This window comes from Rissa tridactyla, chromosome Z, assembly GCF_028500815.1.
Source record: "Rissa tridactyla isolate bRisTri1 chromosome Z, bRisTri1.patW.cur.20221130, whole genome shotgun sequence".
Lineage (NCBI taxonomy): Eukaryota > Metazoa > Chordata > Aves > Charadriiformes > Laridae > Rissa > Rissa tridactyla.
The window spans coordinates 58,461,436-58,481,811 of NC_071497.1; the positions used below are offsets into that span (position 1 = coordinate 58,461,436).

A 20,376-nucleotide genomic window follows, 5' to 3' on the forward strand; every position below is an offset into this window, starting at 1 on the left:
TTAAAATTAACCATAAATATACCTTACACACGTACATGCACCCTCAGGGTATCTAATGGAAAATGCAGAAAGCTAACATTCAGTTTGCAGCTTAATTTTATTTGATTACGAGCAAAACACAGCACATCCACCCCGCACGAAGGTCTGCCGGGCTGACCGCGGCGCCTTGAGCGCTCCCTGCCGGTCAGACCCGACATTTCGCTTCCTGAGACTGGCCCGAGGAGGAGCAAAGGGCGGGACGACCCTGCCCGCCACAACCGCGCCCAACGGGAGGCGCCCCGCCGCCATGACCCACCTCACACCGCCCACCCAACGGCCATTAACGGACGCGTAACGCCCGCCGCGCCCCGCCTTCCCTCCTGCTGCGCCTGCGCGATAGAGCGCGGCGGCGGGCGGGCCCTGCCGTGGCGCATGCCTGCTGTGCTTCTCAGGCGCAGCCGCCTGGTGTGGGGGGCCGCCTGGTGCGGGGCGAGTGCAGGTGGCGGCCGCGGGGAGGGGGGAAGCGGGTGGCAGCTGAGGGGAGAGGGGAAGCGGGTGGCAGCTGAGGGGAGAGGGGAAGCGGGTGGCAGCTGAGGGGAGAGCGGCGCGCCGCGCCCTCCCCGGCCGGCAGCCCCGCCTCGATCGCCCTCCGCCTCTCCCCTCGTCCCCCCTAGACGCAGGGGCCCGCGGCCCTCATGGAGGACGAGGACTGCCCCGACCTCGTCCCGATAGACGCGGGCGGCGCGGAGGACAGCGAGTCCAGCCCCAGCGGGAAGATCCCCGTGACCATCATCACGGGCTACCTAGGTGAGGAGCGGCCTGCCGCGCTCCCCGGCAAGGCCTGCGGGCTGGCGGCGTCGGGAGACCCCCGAGTGAGAGGCTAGGCTGCGGAGGGGGCTCCGGGGAAGCGGCCCGGCAGGTCTGGCAGCAGCTTCCGCCCCCGGGGGCTGGGCGGGCAGCAGAGCGGAGCCCTCAGCGCGGCTCCCAGCCCCACGTCCTGCTCCGGCTCCCGCTGAGCGCGGGTCCAGTTCGAGTGGCAGAACGATTTTCGACAGCTGTGCAAGCTCCTGTTCCTGATTTTACCGGCCAGTTTTCAGGGTCTGGTTCGTGCTGGTCATGTTTGACAAACCGCTTTTTTGGCCACTTAATGTCAAAATAGTGTAACGTATTTGCCTCAGTTCAATGCAGGCTGAATTGCGATCTTACCAATGACAGGTCTGGTTTCCCTCTCTTAAACCAGCACAGTTCTTGGGAGCTTCAAGTATAGTTATGCACGGTAAAGATCGAGCTTCAGGATTGTCAACACTGTTCTAAAAGTTGTAGTTTTGTACTGTATCATACTCTCTCAAAAACCTCTGAGGGCAGGGAAGGAAGGTTGCTTTTCCAAATTCCCCTAGCTGTGATCTTGTGCATGCAATGAAACTGTTAGTAAAGTGATATCACGGAAGTCGTGAACACCTTGTTTAGCAGTGCCTCTTTTAATGGTGGTTAATATCAGAGCAGTGATTGCTGATGACAAAAGAGCTGGTCACAAAAAGCATTAGGAGGGAGAAGAATAAGTGTGCCTTTTGTTAAAAGAAACATAAAAATGAGTTTTCTAGGAAAAGACTGCCCAGCTGGTAGGGGACTTCTGAGTTTACCAAGCACTGACACTTAGTGAATGGGAAACTATAGATCTTTTAAAACTAATTCCATGGTGTCAAATATTTCTACAAATCAATTTTTACAGTGGTATAATAGAATGCAGGATACAAGAATGAAAACTCATACCTCAGGACAGATCAGATTTGTCTGAAGTGTGCATATGTTTGGTGCAGTATTTTCTTTTTATTTGAAAAGTTTTTTAAAAAACATTTTAATAGAAATATGGTCTGTGTTCTAGGAGCTGGGAAAACAACTCTTCTAAATTACATCCTGACAGAACAGCATAAGAAAAGAATAGCAGTTATTCTGAATGAGTTTGGAGAAGGTATGTAAACCTGCAGAAACATTTTTTTAATCCATAAAGTGGCAAGTATATGAAATTTATGGAAATCAAGAACACTGTTGCTTTAAATTCATTACTGAAATTATTGACATACCCCATACTCTTCAGAAGGCCAAAAAGTGTTTTGGCTGGTATTCATCAAATAATGCCATGCATTAATCTGTTTTGTACATAAATTCAGTCCCTTGGAGTCAAGTAAATGAATATATCACCCTGTTGGAAGTGCTGCACCCCTGTTTGTCCTACTTAGTTTCAAGCAAATGGAAATTACAGTAATGTGTTGGTAGATAGTATTTTCTTTCCTTTCCCCTCAGTCACTTATGGATCACAAATTATCCTAGATCAAGAAGATGGGAAGATGTGTCCTTGGTGTCTGTGATTCTTTGAACTCTTTGCTGTCCTTCTCTGGATTTTTAACTGTTGTGGCTATAGTTTCATATACGTACCATAGTCGGGGCTGCTTACAGCTTGTTACAGTTTGTTTGTTTTCATCAACAAAGATGCATGCTACTTTTCTGATTGTGTGGCCTAAATTAAAATGTACGGAACAGAACCTTTATTTGATATGGAGGTAGAGGCTGACTTCCCTGTCTTTTAGCAAAGTTTGTGGCACTTATGCGGTACTTTCATCCTCTGTGTTTTGATCTTTGTAGAACCAACTTGACTTTGACTGTTAAGTTTCTCATAAAATGGAGAATACTAATTTCTAAAGAACATGTCAGAAACATGGTCTCAGAAGAAAAAAATAAAATCCAAGGGTAAAAATGTATACCATTTTTTATCTTTCATGTCTCTTTTGCAGGCATTGTCGTGCAAATTTGCAGATTTAAATTGTGGTACTACTTTTATTTCCAGGAAGTGCCTTAGAGAAATCTCTGGCAATCAGTCAAGGGGGAGAACTCTATGAAGAATGGCTGGAGCTCAGAAATGGCTGCCTGTGCTGTTCGGTAAAGTAAGGAAGGACTATTGTACAACTTCTTACAGTGGGTTTTGGGGGAATTGAAGAAAGGAGAAGACATCCTGAATTTGATTCCTAAAACTGATGGTGGTATTGATTGGGACTTATTTTTTCGGATAAAACAAGAATTGGAATTTGCGAGATAAAAAATTTATTTCCTTTTGCTGGACTTGTTGTCTTTCAGAAAAATAATCTAAATATCAACTTATACACCATTGGGATATTGTAGGGTGGGGGGCTCTCCATCTTCTGTTAGTATTACATGCTTTTCTATAGAGAGCTAAAGATTCAGAGAGCCTGGAACTAGGACTCAAGTTTCCTAATTTCCATGTTAAATACTTTGTGTTTTTCTCTGTATGTTGGGTAATACTTTTGGTGACATAATGAAACACAGTCTTCCAAACTGTAAGCTGATGGTCACATTAAAAGTAGGAGTGTGTTTGTTTCTTTGATGTGTTTTTACCCTGTTTCTTTGAACGCTGGATATTTTGTGCTAAGTTTGTAATAGCCTATTTGTCCTGAAAATTTGGAAGAACTGGTGCTATGCTTTAAATTGGGATAGTAAGTGGAAAACAGAAGACTCTATTGCGTTGTGTTCTACTGGGATGTGAGGAATACTGCCATTGCTGCTGTGTTTTATATACATTGTTTTCTTATATAAAATGCCATACATTTCTGCTTCAGGCTGACTTCATCAGCTGAGATTTAAGTGACACACTTTAATTTTGCTGTAGGTGAGGTGGAAAGGCAGGAGAACGTCATTCAGTTCCCACACCTCCTCCACACCCCTCTTTTCTTTTTTGTAATCTCAGCTGCCCAACCAAATAGTTACATATTTACACAGCCGTACTGTAATTTACAGGGTTTTCAGTGTTTGAAAACAAATCTTCATTTAAATCATCTTTATTATGCCTATGGGGAGTAGGCAAATACTATTTTCAGACTAAAATGAAAGAGAAAACTACAATTTGCCTAATATTAGAGCAGGAGTTTGATGACTGAATTTTCATTGTAGGCTTTAAGTCCTGACTCAGGCCTTTGCTTTGATGACACTGCGTTTGGCATCAGAAGATACATACTTAATACTTGTTTTAGCTTGCTTTCTCTGTTCTCAGGTTTAATTGTTTCTCTTTACAGGGACAATGGTGTGAAGGCTATTGAGAACCTGATGCAAAGGAGAGGAAAATTTGACTATATATTGCTAGAAACAACTGGTTTGGCAGATCCAGGTAGTTCACATTATGATTTTCATAACCATGATAATTATTGTGTTTTTATGAAGTGCTTATTTGCTCACCAGTCAGTTTACTGTGCAAAATGTAATATGAAGTGGTGCATTGTCAGGCACATGCTTTGATTGCTATATAGACTAAAACTGAATTGGATAAGGTCCAGAAACAGGATTGTGAGTGGGGTTTGGCTGTGTTTTTTGGTTTGTTTTTTTTCTTTTAACTCCCTCTAAATTGACTCTAAAGCTTAACAGAAATCCAGTTAAAATATATTTCTATCAAAAGAATACACTAGGCTTGGAGAAGAGAAGCACACTGAAACTAGTAGTTTTCAGTAGGCTTTTGCTGTTCTACGTTGCTCCTTCTAAAGTATAAATTACTAGCGTCTTGTTGTGGTTTAGCATCAGATGGCAACAGAGAACCATGTGGCCACTCTCTCAAACTTCCTCTGCCCTGGGTAAGGATTGGAAGAAAAAGGCAAAACTCCTGGGTTGAGACAAAGGCAGTTTAACAGAACAGCAAAGGGAACAAGAAAACACCAACAAAAACACAGATAGAGGACTGTACAAAGACCATTACAGTACCACCGCTCATATGATGTATTGTTCCATTGGTTGTGATAGGTCTTATATTTTGTGAAGTGATAAAATATGCTGTGAAACCGACTAACACAGTCTTCCGTTACATACAGAATAGATCTTCAAATTTCTTGCATGCTCTTTAGTGATACCTATTTTAAAAAGGTGTTTAAACTTGAGCTCGTGTTAGTAATAGCTATCTAAAACAATTTTCTCAGAACCATCTCAATTAAAAATGTGTTGTTGATTGGGAGTGAAGGAAATTCTTTTCAGAAATTCAGTTGTTTCCCATTTAGGAGACTGACACTTCCCAGCTCACAGCTAAATAGTTGTCATGGTAAAGTAATTTTCTTTAAAAGAAAGGACATTGATTTGGCCTCTGTTACACACAAATTCTATTTAAGTCAAATTGGAAAACTATTAAGCTTTTTGGAAGAAAAATCAATAGATACCAGAAAACCATTAGATGTTGTGGCCCTTGCTATATCTTGCATGAGTAAGCACTGTGAACACAGGTATTTGGTGTTGATATAGAGTTATGTTTGAAGGACTGCATCTTGTCACTTCAGGTGGAGAGTTTTAGGTGTTAGGATGAGTTTGGTTACTGATAGATTTTTTTTTCTGATGTACTTCACACTCTTAGACAGCCTGCCAGTAACTAAGTGAAAAAAAGCAAGGACTGATGTTGCTGTCAGCTCCTCCTGTCCTTCATATTGTGGCACTGATATGTTAAATCGGTTTGTTTCATAACTAATTATCATTATTTTTCTTTAAAAATAAATACACAGCATATCCTACAGTTGCTCAAATCTGTTTTACAGGGCCTTTTTAGCAGAAAGCAGGAGTAGCATACTCCTAGACCAGGTGTAGTACATAGAGACCAGGTCACAGATTCCAAGCCCTTGATAGAATGTCATCCCAGTATTCAGTCACCTGTAGGTACCAGGGAGGCTGCCATTAGGTTTCCTGGAAGCTTTCCTTTTTCCAGGCTGAAAAAAAAAACCCAAACACTTTCCTTGCCCGTCTTTTTTAGGATCTGTGCTCCAGCTTCAGCTGTCTTGGTGACCCTACCCTAAACTCAGTCCAGTTTATTGATATCTTTCCTGTATGAGGAATCCCCACGCTGGAAGTGCTAGCTGTGTGTGGGCTCGACAGTGCTAGATAGAGGAGAATAACATCCCTCAGCTGTGCTTCTGTGCCAACAGCCTGGGTGCTTTTGGCTTTCTCTTATCCCAGGGCACACTGCTGGCTTGGCTTGTGTCCTGCCAGGACCCTCTGGGACTTCTGCATAGACCTGCTCCCCGGCCAGTCTGTCCCTAGCCTGTATCAATGCCAGGTGCTCTTTTTTCTTAAGCACATTATTCAGCCTTTTTCCTTGATGAATTTCATCAGGTTCTTGTTGGCCATTCCTTCCTGCCTGGCCAGGTCCCTCTGAAAGATAGCTCTGCCCTTAGGTATATCAGCTGTTCCTTCCGAATTTGGTATTTTCTGCAAACTTGACAGGTATGTCTTGCATCCCCTCCTGGGTTCCTGGTAGAGATGTTAAACAGGACAGATCCCAGGATGGACCCCTGCAGTACCCTTCTTACTACTGACTTTCAGGTAGGGTGTGTCCCATTAACTGCAAAATTTAGAGTTTAACTATCCAACCAGTTTTACCTAATTGTCTTTACATTCAGACTGGTAATGTCCCAGTTTGGTTACTAGAATGTCTTCAAAGGCAGTGTTGGAAAATTTGCTGGAGGTGATGTAAATGAGATGTGGTGCTCTCCCCTCGTTCACAGATACAAAACTTTTTCACAGAAGGCCAGGTATGGCCTTCACAGATTGATCAGGCATGACTTGCCCTTGTAAACTTCCTTTCCAGTACAATATCTGTTTGCAAATTGAACTGCGTTAGGTTTTTCTGAACTTGATGTATCTCAAAATTATGTAAAGCCAGAAGCTTGAAGCTTTATTGTGCCAACCTGAGATAATCAGGGAAAACATTCTTTTCTGTATCTAGTTATTCTTGATTTTCTTCATCCTGTTGATTTATGGTGTAAGAAGCTTCATAGGAGTTTATAGTAGCCAAGGAAGAAGAGAAGGTCCCTAGGATAGAGCTGATTTCTCCCATGTGTGCCAATTCCTTCTTTCTTTCACTATTTTCCTTTTTTCTCTCCATTTTTTTTTTGTGTGTGTGCCGTGACCTAGAAACAGTGTCTGAAAGGTGAAGAGAGGGAGTACAGATTTTTTTAGAAATGAGGGAGTCTTGGATATAGTAATGACAGATAGTTGTTATTACTGAGTAAAGGTAATTGAGACAACTTAACATGTTTCTGGATTTGTGAGATTTTTAAAGCTTTTTGTAGTCATAGCTGTTGATTTGCACACAAGTATAATGCTTTGGTAGCTGTTGTTAGATCAAATGTGTGGTTGGGTATTTGACATCTATGATGCTTTCTGAGCGTGGAATAGCATAGTTTCAAGTACAGCATGACAAATAGAGTTTTTCTAAGAAATGTTTGAATATTGATGGTTTACTGGAAACTGTCAATTTTGCAACTAAATGTGCCGCGTTTCTTAGGAGCTGTGGCCTCTATGTTCTGGGTTGATTCTGAGCTGGGAAGTGACATCTATCTTGATGGTAAGAAGTGTAAGCTTGTTTTCCAATGTAGGAAATGTTTCCAGTATAGGAAAAAAACTTACTTTTTTGGCTTAAAATACTACTAAGACTTTCTGTAAAAAAGAAAACCCCATCTTGCCAAGGAAACATTCAGTTGAGTAGGAAGTTTCCGCAGTTTCTGCCAGAGAATTGCAAATTCCTGGTCACTTAAAATCAGAATAACTGTATACCTCAGTCAGTCCCACTAATTTGTTTCAATAACCTGTAAAAGCATACTTCTGCCAATTTGAAGGAGAGGCATCCATCTTCTGAGAATTTCTGTCACCTGGTTTGGTAGATTATTTTTTTTTTAAACTACAGATATAAGTAACAAACAAGAAACTAATTAGGTGACAAGTCTAATGTTCAGATACACTGGAAGCACTGAAAGTATTATAAGCAGTTGTAAATGTGATGATACTGTTACTTCAGTAATTGTACAGGAAGTTTACAAGTTGTTAGCTGCATTCAGCACATTTCTGTTCCTTTTTAATGTTCTCTTTTAGGTATTGTATCTGTTGTTGATGCAAAGCATGGATTGCAGGTAAGTTACTGAATTTGTTACATGGTTTAAAACTGCAACATTAGAACAGCCATTGCAATAATGTTCATTCGGATGAATTATATTTTTACAATTTTTTTAATTCTTAAAATGGATATGTATTTCAGTTGCTGTGGTACATTAGTACTATATTTTGAATGGGAACAAGGAAGTAGGGATATTCATAGGAATTCAGATTCTTACCAACATAGCAGTATGTTTACTGAGAGTTGTCAGGTTGCTGGGTACTTGATTCCTTCTAGTTCTGTCGCTTCGCTCAGGAATGTTGGTTGTATTATATATAGCATTTTGATTACTGTAAAACAGTGGAGAAGTTTGTCTTACACAGTGTCATTGATCCATGTTACTTGAGTAAGAACAGACCTCTGATACCAGCGTGATAACGAGTTAGCATCTTTCCTGATTTGAGCCCTAATGTAATGGCAACTGTGGCGAGGAGAGATGAGAGACCTGGGTGTCTAGGTACCAGGTCAGATTAAAGGATTACTTCATTACATGGAAGCAGACAAAAAGAGCAGGTATTAGAGTAATCTATAAAAAGTGTAATGGAAGAACAGACATACAGTACAGTTAGGCTGGATAAGAGCAGAAATTGTGATTAAGTTGAATAGTTCAACTTTTGTTGTAAGAGCTTGTCGTAAAAATAATTATTTGCAACTTAATAACTTAGGAAGTGACTACTTTGGTTAGGTGTAGATTTCTGGGTTCAAAATAAAAGTGACCATAAGAAAGGATGCCTCCATAGTATAAAAATCCCATCGTGCTCTGGAAGTGTTTTTAATATCTCTGTATTTTATAATGGCTGAAAAAAGCTGAGAGAACTGAATAATAATGGTTAAAAGCCAAGGAAATGATCCCTTCTTTGTAAGATTTTATTTTTTTGGACTATTTGGGGTTCTCATTTCAGTTGAGCTTATCTGATAACTGATTTACCAAACGGGGACAGACACCCTAGTCCTCTCATCAATAGGTGTTGCACCAGTATGGAACTAATCTAATCCCATAGCAAGCCAGTTTGGCAAGTTAAGCCATTGTGTTTTGCAAGGACTTTTGTAGAGGAGCTGGTAGAAGAAGGAGGTGAAAGGACTGAGAGCTGGTTTGCCCTTTTAAGCAGAAACTGACTTTTAAATCATCTCAACTATCACAAAGAAACCACAGCATGTCTTAAGTCAGCCCCCTTTTCATCTGAGTGCCCTCATACTAATTTGGATGCATTGTATTACTTGCAAAAATGTTGTGTTTATCTTTCCCTTCATGCAATGCTGATTTATTGGCTTGAATCAAATATAATTGTGTTGCACACAGCAGCAACACATTATTATTGTTTAAAAATTTTAATATTTAAACTTTCCAGTAATATGTCAGAAACAACACAAAAATATTTTGAAACATTCAGTTTTCCTATGCGTTATTATCTCTGACAGCTCACTGAGAACTCTTACATTATTTAATCACTAAGCCTGTACAAAACTGATACCTACTCAGAATATTAGAAACTTCAGACATTCTCAGTTATATGCCAAATAAACAACTTTTGCTTTTTTATAAAGGACTTGCTCACTTGTGCAATTCCTGTGGTTGCAAAACTTGACCTCACCAGCGGCTTGTGATTCAAAGAATTTTGAAAGCAATACAGGTAATGACATTGAGATAATAGGCAGCAATTTAAGGGTGTCATGCTTCAGAGAACCAACCCGTCACAAGAAAAGCTGACAAATAGTACCCTGCGACCAGTCAGCCAAATTGAAACTGAAGTGGTAATTCATATCACGGATTATCACTCTAATGGATTTGTCACCCAGCAATCTGAAATACTCATTTATTTTTTTTTAATCAAGGGAAAACAGTTGGACGACTTCAGGTGACAGTTCTCTACTTTCAGGACTTGACATCTGGACTACTGACATTGTCCTTTTCAGGGCAACAAATCTGACAACACTTAATTCAATAGAATCAATACACAGAGGATTACAAAGAAAAGGTCAGAGGGGAGGTTCCCTCCCAGTCATCCTGTTGTTATGCTCTGCTTAAGTTGTGCACAATCAGGAAATAGTTTTGAGGAGGATTTTTTTTTTAAGGTGACAGACTGATATTATGCAATAATCTATTTTTGGTTTTCAAGTCAAATAATGTTAGATGCCTGATAATTCCACTTGAAGAAAAAATAGCTCAGTAGGCTTTTTTAATTTATCTATTTCCCATGACAATGAATTCCACTTTCATTTGTCATTCCTGTGTCTTTAAAAACAAATTTAGAAGTAATATTCCCGGTTTGTTTAGACCTGGTGAAGGAATGCACAGGACTCTCTCATATTCCCAGAGATGTAAGGTGTAAGTGGTGCGTTCTTACTAATATTACAACATCAATTTAAAGTTTTACTGCCTCGAGGTGTCTGTGGTGCTTCTATCCTGCAGATTGCTGCCTCTCTGGCAGAGTGGGCAGAAAATAATTTGTAGCCGAACTTTTGCTGCTTCAGCATAGTCTGTTGCTCTGCCTAAATTAAGTAAGGCTTGATGTTGCTAAACTTCACACTGCTTCTTGAGCATGCAGGCGTTTTTTTCCCTTTCACTAATTCTTCTGTGAGGTCGTTCACTTGGGGAGACAGGTGGAGCGCAAAGCTGCAGATGATACTAAACTCCTGCAGCATGAACAGAAGCTGCTGACTTTGTCGGTGCTGACTGACTCTTCTGCCCAATTACAGCTTGAATAGGCTGCAAACACTGATGTTGGGCTGATTTGCCAAGGAATTGGCAAATCATGAAAATATTTGTATGAAAATATTCATACAAACCCAGAAAGAGTTACAAATTTTTACTATAGAAGTTCAGTTTGTCAAATCTTTCAGAGAAAAGGAGTATGTAGCTATGTATATGAAATCCTGTACGGCAAGCCTAACACATCTTTAATGGTTAGTTGACATTGCAGTCATTTGTAAAATTACTGTACTTCCATTTTTTCTGATGTTTTTTCCATGGTTACTGTATGTCATGGTTACTTTTTTTAATTCATCGTAAATCTGAAAATTAAAATAAATATAATACAGTTTTGCAACTCTTTAGTATTCTAATTATAAAATTAATTAAAAGAGAAGAGTTGTCAGAAATTATAAGCTTCTGTAATTTTGAATGCATAAATTTACTTTTTCACCATCACTTTACAGAAAAATTCTAGGTGCCATCTTCCGCAATATGGTGTTGAAGAACATACCTGAGCTGGTTTTGACTTCCTTTAGTTGCAAATGAATTTAAATCTAATTTGAATATGCTTAATCTAGTTGTTTTAATTTTTGTCTAGCACTTGACAGAAGAAAAGCCAGAAGGCCTTGTCAATGAAGCATGTCGGTATGGATGTATAAATTAATTTTCTGTATCACAGTTAGGAACTGCATTGTATAGAAGTTCATTAGAAATGGCTTCTTTTTCTTTTATAAGGCTTTTGTCTCCTCCTTTGCTTTTGAACCAAGGTAGATTGGTATAATGAGGTAAAAAATAGAAAAGCGACTTCATGCTCCACTTCGTCTTTTTGCCAAGATCTGACTCTTCTAATACATATTTTAAAAGGGATGGGATTTTACATAAGTGAAGGGGAGCCATCTATGTTGGGGAAAGAAAGAATTGTACGTTAGGATCTATCAGATGCTTAAAGTAGAAATGGAGATAGAGGAATATTTTTGTGCTAGATGTGGAGCCCCAGGGACTAAGGGTTATTGTAACAATTGAAGTCTTCATAAAGCAAAGGGAATTCAAGTATGACTTTATGAAGACTGCATGCAAGAGAAATAGAGGCTTGTGAAGTTCATAGGTCACCAAGCACTTCATATTAGATGACATTTAAAACAAAACAAAAACTAGCAAGCTTTTGTAGCTCGGTAGACTTCTCTAAAAGCACACCTCAAGGAGAAGCCCGTAGTACTTTAGTCATACTCCATGATGTTCTGGTTTGATTAATGCTTGCCTTTCTGTACTAACAATGCTCATACTGTTTTTTTGGGAGAGATGAACATGCTATGGGAGAGGTGGTGTTTCTGCCTCACAGAAAAAGTATTTGTTTGTTCATGTTGTCTTTTTTTTTCTTAATGCATAGGCAGATTGCATTAGCTGATCTAATAATCATCAATAAAACAGATTTGGTTTCAAGGGAAGAATTGAATGAAGTCAGAACATCTGTCAGGTGTGAAACTTTTGGCATAACTGTAACACTGTACTGTCTCAAAGGTTATTTTCAATTAAACATAGTTACTTCCTTCTTGTTATAGAAATTAGATATCACGATTACATCGACACAAATCATTAGCTCAGAAGGGAAAAGAGACTGTACCCCTTCCTAAAAGCATTTCACTACTTTTAGGCGCTTACACAATCTTAGCAGTTTGTCTTTCTAGGTAAGATAGGTACCTACTAAGGACAGGCCTTTTTCTTAATTGTTCGTAGGCAGCTGTTACCATTTTTCAGAGTTAGGGAAGAAAAAAATGTGCTAGTAGATAGGAGTTCACTAACAAATGCAAAGATACATGGAGGAAGTCCTAACTAATTGTCATGGGTGTAGAAGAACTAATGGTCTGAATCAAATTAGTGATCAAAGATGTGCCCCATCCTTTTTGATCGATACTATGATAACCAAAATGAAACATTAAAGTTTTTAAATACTTTACAACTCTATTAGTCGTTTGAATTCTGTAAGTAAAAATGCTTAGACCCAATGGAGTGTATCATGAAGAGTCTTGGATAGAAAGCTGCTATTCTCACTGGTAGTATTTTGTTGTCAGAACTTGTAAAGTTACCCAGCCCTTACTTAGGATACCAAAAAGTCACAAAACCGAAGTCTGTTGGAATATCTCTTGGTTTGTTGAACAAATTCAGAACAGAGTTGGGGTTATTGTTGTGGTGCTGATTCTCATGCTGCTTTCCATGGTTAACTTGTTCAAGTGATACATTACAGTTGCATTTTTGTCTGACTTCTGATTTTTCTATTTTATTTTAGGTCAATAAATGGACTTGTTAAAATTCTAGAGACACAAAGATCAAGGTATTAAATGGCCACAGTTACTAGGTACTAGATCCTGCTTCTTTTGCGACAGATTTACCTGCATTTTTTTCTAAGTTTAATATGAATACAGCTTTTAATTATTAAAGTTTCATTTCAGTCATGTTGCCATTTATGGAGCAATAGCATTTGGAAAGTTCCTGAAAAATGCTAATACAGATGTAGTTTAACTGCCTTTAGGATATTACAAAAATGTAGCAGATTTTTTTTTTTTCTCATAACTTGGTAACGACGTCTTGTAACTAAAGAGCAACTTGCGAGGCCAAGTTGTATCTGAGCTAAACATTGATCGTGTGCACTATAGTGTTTTGTTTTTGTTGTGTCACCTTAAATTTTTCTCACTTATGATGGCTGCTGCAAATAAGTTGCTATTACAAAATGGCTTTAAAAGCGGTGAAAGGAAGTTGTTTTTGCTATTTTTCATTGAAATTCTGACTCAGTTCAAGGAGCAATGTTTAAGTAGCTTTGACAACTTCACATTCCTTTCTTGTTAACTTGTGAATTCTGTTGAAGAAGAATGCTTAGAACAAGAATAAGCAATATTATAGAGGGGATCATAAATTCTGTTACTGACAGGTGTTTCACAATCATTCATTTATTGGTCTTCTAGTGATCCTCAGTAAAGCATTTAAGTCAGCGTGTGTGTCTGTTACATAAAAACTTACTTTTTTCAATGGATTTATTGCATTTAGGGACTTGTGTTCAAAACAGCAAGTGTGAATAATTTTGTGAGCAATTCTTATAATCAAGCTTTTAATGTTCACCAGCTTTTTTGATATGTTAAGGGTTTTAATGTGTAAATAGTCACTCTAGATTCTGCTGCAAAATTTAGCCTGCTGTTAATTTGCCCTATTCTGTAATTCAATATTGTTAAGCTTGTATTTCATCAAGTTGAGTTGTATTAGAATAATGTTACTGGCATTTTTCTCTGTCTATAAGTGGAAGTGAGAATGCTCTCATGACTCCAGGTTAAATTTAGTCAGGATTTTATTCTAATGATAAATATTGGATGTTTACTCATAGCTAATTTTACAATACCCAAATTTGGCTATCTTATATTTTTGAGACCTCTGTATTACTTACAGTTTTCATGCCAACTGTGCAGTATGATATTTCTTCATCTAATGTATGTACTTGGAGTGCAACATGGATAATTGAAAGACAAAAGAACAAATACTGCAAAGGGGTGCAGTTGCAGAGATACAATTGTTGCAATTCCCTTTCCTCCTGTTTAGTAAGATTTTGGGAACACGATACTAGTTTTTCAAATTCTAGAATTTATCTAAGGAGGAGTAGGAAATTTTACCTTTGCCAGAGAATTGGGAAGAAAATCATGAAGGATGACCAGGGGTTAGGAAAATGCTTATATGAGAAGGATTTGCAACAGATTGCTCCAGCTGAAATCAAAGAAGTGGCAACATGATAATTTTACCGAGAACAAACAGTGGTTTCGAGAAAGCAGATCAGGAGCTCCGTGTTCTTTAGTTGTAAGGCAGAGTACAGAAATGGTCAATGAAATGCTTTGGAGGTGGAAAAGAAGCAAACTATTGATAAAGTTAAATTGCTCATAAATTGCATATGCATGGGTCTGACTGCCCTAGGAAATTTGTGCCAAGATTTTTGAAACATGAAAAAAAAAAAGTTTTCTGTAAAGATTGTGATGATATCCAGCATGGCTAACAATTTTGAAGAGGATGTTAATGTTCATGCTTTGTGTCCTAAATCAGTATCTGTCCATGTCCATTAGGAAGAGATTCAATATGTGTAGTATCCACATCGGTATCCTTCTCTGTTGTCTTATGACTGCCAGCATTAAATTTGGGATATTAGATTAAGTGGACCTCAGATTCAGTCCTCAATGACAACTCTTGTGTTATTGGTAGATGTTCTTTAGTGAATGACACATACTGTCTCTCCCATGATTAAACATTCCAAAAGTGAAATAAGCACGAAATTAATTCATTAGCATATTATTTGAGAACACATCTTTAATTAGGAGATTTTGGTCCCTCAAAAGCCCATCTGTAAAAGAGACCAATATAGCACTTTCTTGAATGTTTCTATGTGATTTTTCAGAACACTGCTGAGAACAAACAACTGGCACTGAGCTGGTTATGAACTTTAGAGAAGGATTATTTTTGTGTTTTACATTATAAACCTTTCACTCTAGAAACTGCTTTGTAACTTTGTAAAGCTACTGTTGGATGTAAAAGTTTAATAATGCTGGCTACAGTCCAGAGGGTTTTTTGTTGTTGTTGTTGTTTAGCCTCTCATATATTCCCTGTATTTAGCTACATACCATTAATGAAAGCTATCAGTTGCTATTAGCAGTGAAACCTATAGTCTATACTGCTTTTATTGAAGAAGCTTCTTATGCAAGTTTATAGGTAGTTGTTCTTACAAGTAAGTATCAGTGCTGTCTGTTCTGTATTACATTTTTCATTTGTCTGTTTCAGATGTTAGAGCTGAAATTCTTCATAGGAGCACTTGCCTCATAGTTTATTTCAGTTTTGTTTTCTTACAGTGTGTCAGTGTAAGCTATATATATTCCAGGGGTTTGTGTGTGTGTGTTGAGAGGGTCTATATTAAGGGTGCAGAATAATTGCTGGGAAGAACTTCACAGTTCTTTTCCCATTTAGGGAAAATCAGTTATTACTTTGGCATCCAATATGAGGGATTTTATAATCTTTCTTAGAAATACCTTGTAATTTACTATATTTTTAAAATTATGTTTCTGTGCTTCCATATTACTGTGTAAATAAACACTGTGTTTCCTTGCAGGAGAAAAGACCAACCACCAACATCCAAAAATAAGGCTAAAGATTGAAATGTCATTAGCATGATAGGCAGGAAAACAAACATAAATCTCAGTGAATCACTTTAAAAATAATAATTTAAGTATACACAATATTTAAATACAGCAAAAATACAAAGCTTGCTTTCTTCCCTCTGTTTAGAGTTGATCTTTCCAATGTCTTGGACCTGCATGCTTTTGACAGTTTATCTGGAATAAGGTATGGTGATAATTTCACTATCTTTTATTAGAAATAATGTCCATTTTGTAAATGCATGCATGAAAATAGGCACGCTCAAATCCTAGCTCAAACTTGCATCTTTCTGTTAGAATTTCAAGTTTAGTGACTTGTTTAAAATTCTTACTTTATAAGTGTTAGTCTGAGACTGAGAATTTTTTCCACTTGAAATGTATGCAACAAAAGCTTTTTGACTTTGTAAAGTTAAATGAGACAGAGTGTACACAGTTGGTTGGCCTTTTTTCCCAAAATACAAGTTTTGCTTTAATTGTAGTAGTAGGGTAGATTTGTACACTCTTTTCTGGTTCTTTTGAAGGATTTAAAAATTTTTCTCCCTTCGCATCATTATGAACTGGAGCCCTCCTTAATTTTCACAGGAAACAATGAGGGGTCAAATGAAGCCACGGCAAATTATGGTTACTGTGGTCCTTTTTTTTTCTTTTTAATGCCAAATGTGTGCTTCAGCATGCTAGATGGGTGGAAAAGTAAAATTGGAGGTGAGGGGAGAATGCCTTTCTGTTCATTTTGTGTGCTGAAGTTGTTAAGCAAAGGGAGCAAGGACTACTGGAGCAATTGTAAAGAAAAGGAGGGAATATGCAACTGAGGGCGGTATCAGCTTCATTTTTCTTTCTGGATGCATACTGTTCACTTCAGATGGGAGAAATTGCAGAATATGCAAGCTTCTCTCTTATCTCACTCATAGTTCCTTTTAGAAGTTTCAATATTTCGTATTAAAACAGAGGAAACACCTTAAAATTCCAGCATTTAAAGACAAATTCTAAAAGCATCAAGAAGGTTTTAGACTGTCTAAATGAAGTTCCCTCTCTTTTGATTTTATTTGAGCTCTGTACAGTGAAACTGCTTACCCTGGTACCAGTCCATAGATATAGAAATCCCTACATAAAATATTAGCAGTGGCTTCTCTCCTGTCAATGTGTAGCAGAAAACCCCTTCTGCATCCTGGACCATTTGAGCACAAATGCACACGAATACACTAATAAAATTGGGTATTTTTGCTGTATACTACAGTAAGGATTTCTGCTGGTATAGCAGATGAATAAAACATCCATCGATGTGACTGTAGTGGTAGAACCTTGTAGTCTATATGTGCCCTGAAGTGACAGGAAACGCATCAAAAGTTCTGGTTTCTGTGGAGTGCAGTATGAGAAGAAGACAACAAAGCAAAGAAAGTGAAAGAAGTAGGAGTGTGAAATGTTGCTTCAGTATCAGTCAGTACTTTTTCCCCACACCATTAAAGGCTTCTTAAAATTTACAGTCATCAGACTGTAGAAGGAGAGATTTTTATGGCCAGTCTTCTCTGAAATAGCAGAGAGCTGTCATCATAGTGACTTATGATACAGTATTCTTTTTTCTGAATGTTGGGCATAAGACAGAGTGTTTTCTGGTACAAAAATAGTATTTGAAGTAGCCTTGCAGTGTCTTGATTAAAGACAGATGTTGCTTTAAGGTGACCATGCTCTCGCAGGGGGGTTGGCCTAGATGATCTCCAGAGGTCCCTTCCAACCCTATGGTTCTGTGATTCTATGTGGGTGTGTAATCTAAAGTTGCAGTAAAATTTTATGTTGCCGTACAAAGTAGTACAGGAAGACCCTGAATCTTAGGTTACAAAACAAGTCGTCAAGTACATTTTTGCATACTTCTAGTACATTTCTTTCTTCTTGCTTTTCAAATATAGAATATAGTTTATCTTTGATATTTTAGTTTTGCTCTGCAATACTGAAGTTTATTTAATTTTTGAAGTAACGACATTTTGTCCATCCTACTCAAATGTGACATTTAACTTTACTTAATTTTCAGTTTACAGGAAAAGCTTGACCATGTAAAGACAACACATGCACATCTAGATAAGGTAATTACCAGAACTACTGCTTCAATCTTTTTGTAACAACAAGGTTTTGTTCAGGGTAATTGCAAGCATTGAATGCTAATCATGTTATCTTTCCAGGTTTCATTTAGGGAGTAACTTGTTTTAAGATCTTTGGAAGGTTACATTGAATACATATAGGAATGTGCATATAGATACAGTAAATCTTACTTTGAAAAATAGCTTGTAGGCTCCCACAGCTTCAGACAGACACATCCATTGATTCACATGGAGAGCGTTACTGAAACAGACAAATAGCACTACTCTCTTTAATATTTGCAGAATCAAGTCCTAAATTTGTAGCCAGTCTTTATCCTGTAGGTTTTCTGTCCAGATGTTGTCTGTATGTAGATATCAGGGAGATGATATTCGTGACTTAGCATTCTTTAAAGCTGTAGTAAAACTTAAGCATGTGTGGATTTCCATTCTATGAGTGCTTTCCATTGTTTTCACAAGAAATAATAACAAGTTTAACAGTGAAGTAGATTCTGCCCTATGAACTAGATATCAATCCTGTAAGCACACATATGCTAAAAAAAGAAACAGTTCTGTTGATGTTATTTTTAGTATGTCAGAAGAAACTCTAAAATGTTTATTTTTAAATATGAGGGGCCCTCACCCCCGGCCCCTCCCTTGTACTCAGTCCAATGTGTGTTTATATCAGGGCAGAATCTTCTCCCTGTGTGCAATACAATACATAATGCAACTACAAATAGCAGATCTGCCTGTGTGGCTTTTATCTGAGCAAATACAGTATTTTTTTGTGATCAGCATATCTAATTTTGAAGATGAATTTAAGGAAAGAGACTGGTCCATCATCCCTACAGGTTTTAGTAGAAAGGCTCTCTTTTAATTTTCTTTTTTCTTTTTTTCGTTTGTTTGTGTTTTGGTTTTTTGTTTTTCAAATCTTACGATCACAGTATCTTTTTCTGCTTAGACCCTTCTCAAAAGCAGAACAGTCTTAAGTCGGAATTACTGAATTTATTGTCAGGCAATAGAAACTTAAAATTGCTGATTTGAGTACTGAATAAAATAAATGCAAAACAACTACACTTGCATGAACATTTCTCCTTTGCTCTCCCTCTCTCCTCCAACTTTCCCTGTTTTTTTCCACGGGTTATACTTAGTCTGTCCATGTTCTCCCAGCAAGGCCACACATAGCGTAGGAAGCTGGGGGGTGTTTGTGTAATGCTTTTCTGTTCCTCATCCCTGCTCTTTTCCTTAGGATTTCTTCCTTGTGGTTCATGCAGGCCCCTCTACCTGAGAAGTGCCCCTGCCCAGTGGGTAAACAACAAGCTGCAGTCTCTCAGGGGTGTATGTACCTGCTTTGACATGGCATGCCTCCTCCAAAGAGTCTTCAGTCCCAAGGGGCTGGAGGTATCGGTCTCTCTGACAGGATGCCATGTGTTTGTCTGCCTAACATATGGGATAATGGTTTTTTTTTTTTTACTGTTGTGTGATTTCAGAGCTGGCTGGAACAGGTTGTGAGACACACACAAGGCAGTTGATGGCCTCCCATACCCCTCAGCACTGCAGACCCCTGCTACATAAGTCTTTTAAGCTTACACATACTTAAAGAGCTGTATGAACATATACAGGTGTTATATCTACCCTTTATATCACCAGAAAGTGAATGTACACCTAGTACACATTCCACTCCTTGCCACTGAGAGTTAGACTGAATATACACATTCAAAATTGTTGTATCTAACCTCCATCTCCTGAGAAGCAGATGATGGAGGTTAGTATCATAAGGGTTTGAATTTACATGTTTCCATTGTAGGCTCCATCCTTTGGTATAGATTAGTAAGGATAGCATTGTTTACTGTAAAATTCAGGCCTTGTTCCTTCCTTCAGAACACCAAACCAAGACACTGGGCTGTTTAATTTACTCACCGTGTCTTGGTATACAAGCCAATATTCAAGCAATCAAACAGTACAACCACAGAGTAACACTACTATTGGATATCCAATTGGTGTCTGAGTCCGACAGCTGTAGTTTCATCCAGAACTAAAACGTGTGGTGACCAATATTCATTTGATATAACATAGGCACAGCCCCAGTTGGGGAGTAAGATGATGCATCAGATGACTTAGATTTCCAAGAGCTTGCTTGACATCCTATTAACTGGACTCTGACTTTTCTCCTGAGCTTGTTACTCCTTAGTTCCCAGGTGTAGATCTTTGAAGGACTTCTTTTCCCCTTTACAAGTCACAGTTAGCAGGGTAGGAGCATGGAGATTTTACATCCCCTTGTGACACTTTCAAAACTGCAGTTTTGTTATGCTTTGCCATGAGGCTGATCTCACACCTGCCTCTGGTGTGTTCCCCTCAGTATGATACTCGAAGTCACCCCTTGATCAATAGGATGTCCCGTCAGGTTATTGTGTGATACCAAAGGGGCAATAGTGGCTGTGCCAGCTGTCAGAGCGTTTGGTCTGTGGCCTCAGCTTTTTCAGGGTCCCTTACCCCTTGCCT

General features: G+C 38.6%; 1 protein-coding gene across 7 annotated transcripts in view; it reads left to right on the forward strand.

Annotated features, from left to right (window-relative positions):
• The first annotated feature begins 397 nt into the window (after positions 1–397).
• Positions 398–20,376, forward strand: part of ZNG1A (Zn regulated GTPase metalloprotein activator 1A) — a 28,958-nt gene continuing 8,979 nt past the window's right edge. For 3 of the 7 annotated variants that reach the window (XR_008463681.1, XM_054184711.1, XM_054184714.1), the window contains exons 1-11: positions 519–786; positions 1,862–1,948; positions 2,822–2,918; positions 4,062–4,153; positions 7,298–7,357; positions 7,882–7,919; positions 11,233–11,279; positions 12,022–12,108; positions 12,919–12,963; positions 15,939–15,995; positions 17,832–17,883. Coding sequence is in view for 6 of the 7 variants with exons in the window: in XM_054184711.1 (XP_054040686.1) it covers positions 675–786; positions 1,862–1,948; positions 2,822–2,918; positions 4,062–4,153; positions 7,298–7,357; positions 7,882–7,919; positions 11,233–11,279; positions 12,022–12,108; positions 12,919–12,963; positions 15,939–15,995; positions 17,832–17,883 (774 nt within the window). In the remaining variant the exon portion in view is untranslated. Of the gene's footprint in view, positions 479–518; positions 787–1,861; positions 1,949–2,821; positions 2,919–4,061; positions 4,154–7,297; positions 7,358–7,881; positions 7,920–11,232; positions 11,280–12,021; positions 12,109–12,918; positions 12,964–15,938; positions 15,996–17,831; positions 17,884–20,376 lie in introns of those variants that run through there. The other 4 variants (XM_054184708.1, XM_054184712.1, XM_054184713.1 and 1 more) reach the window with 4 other exon arrangements.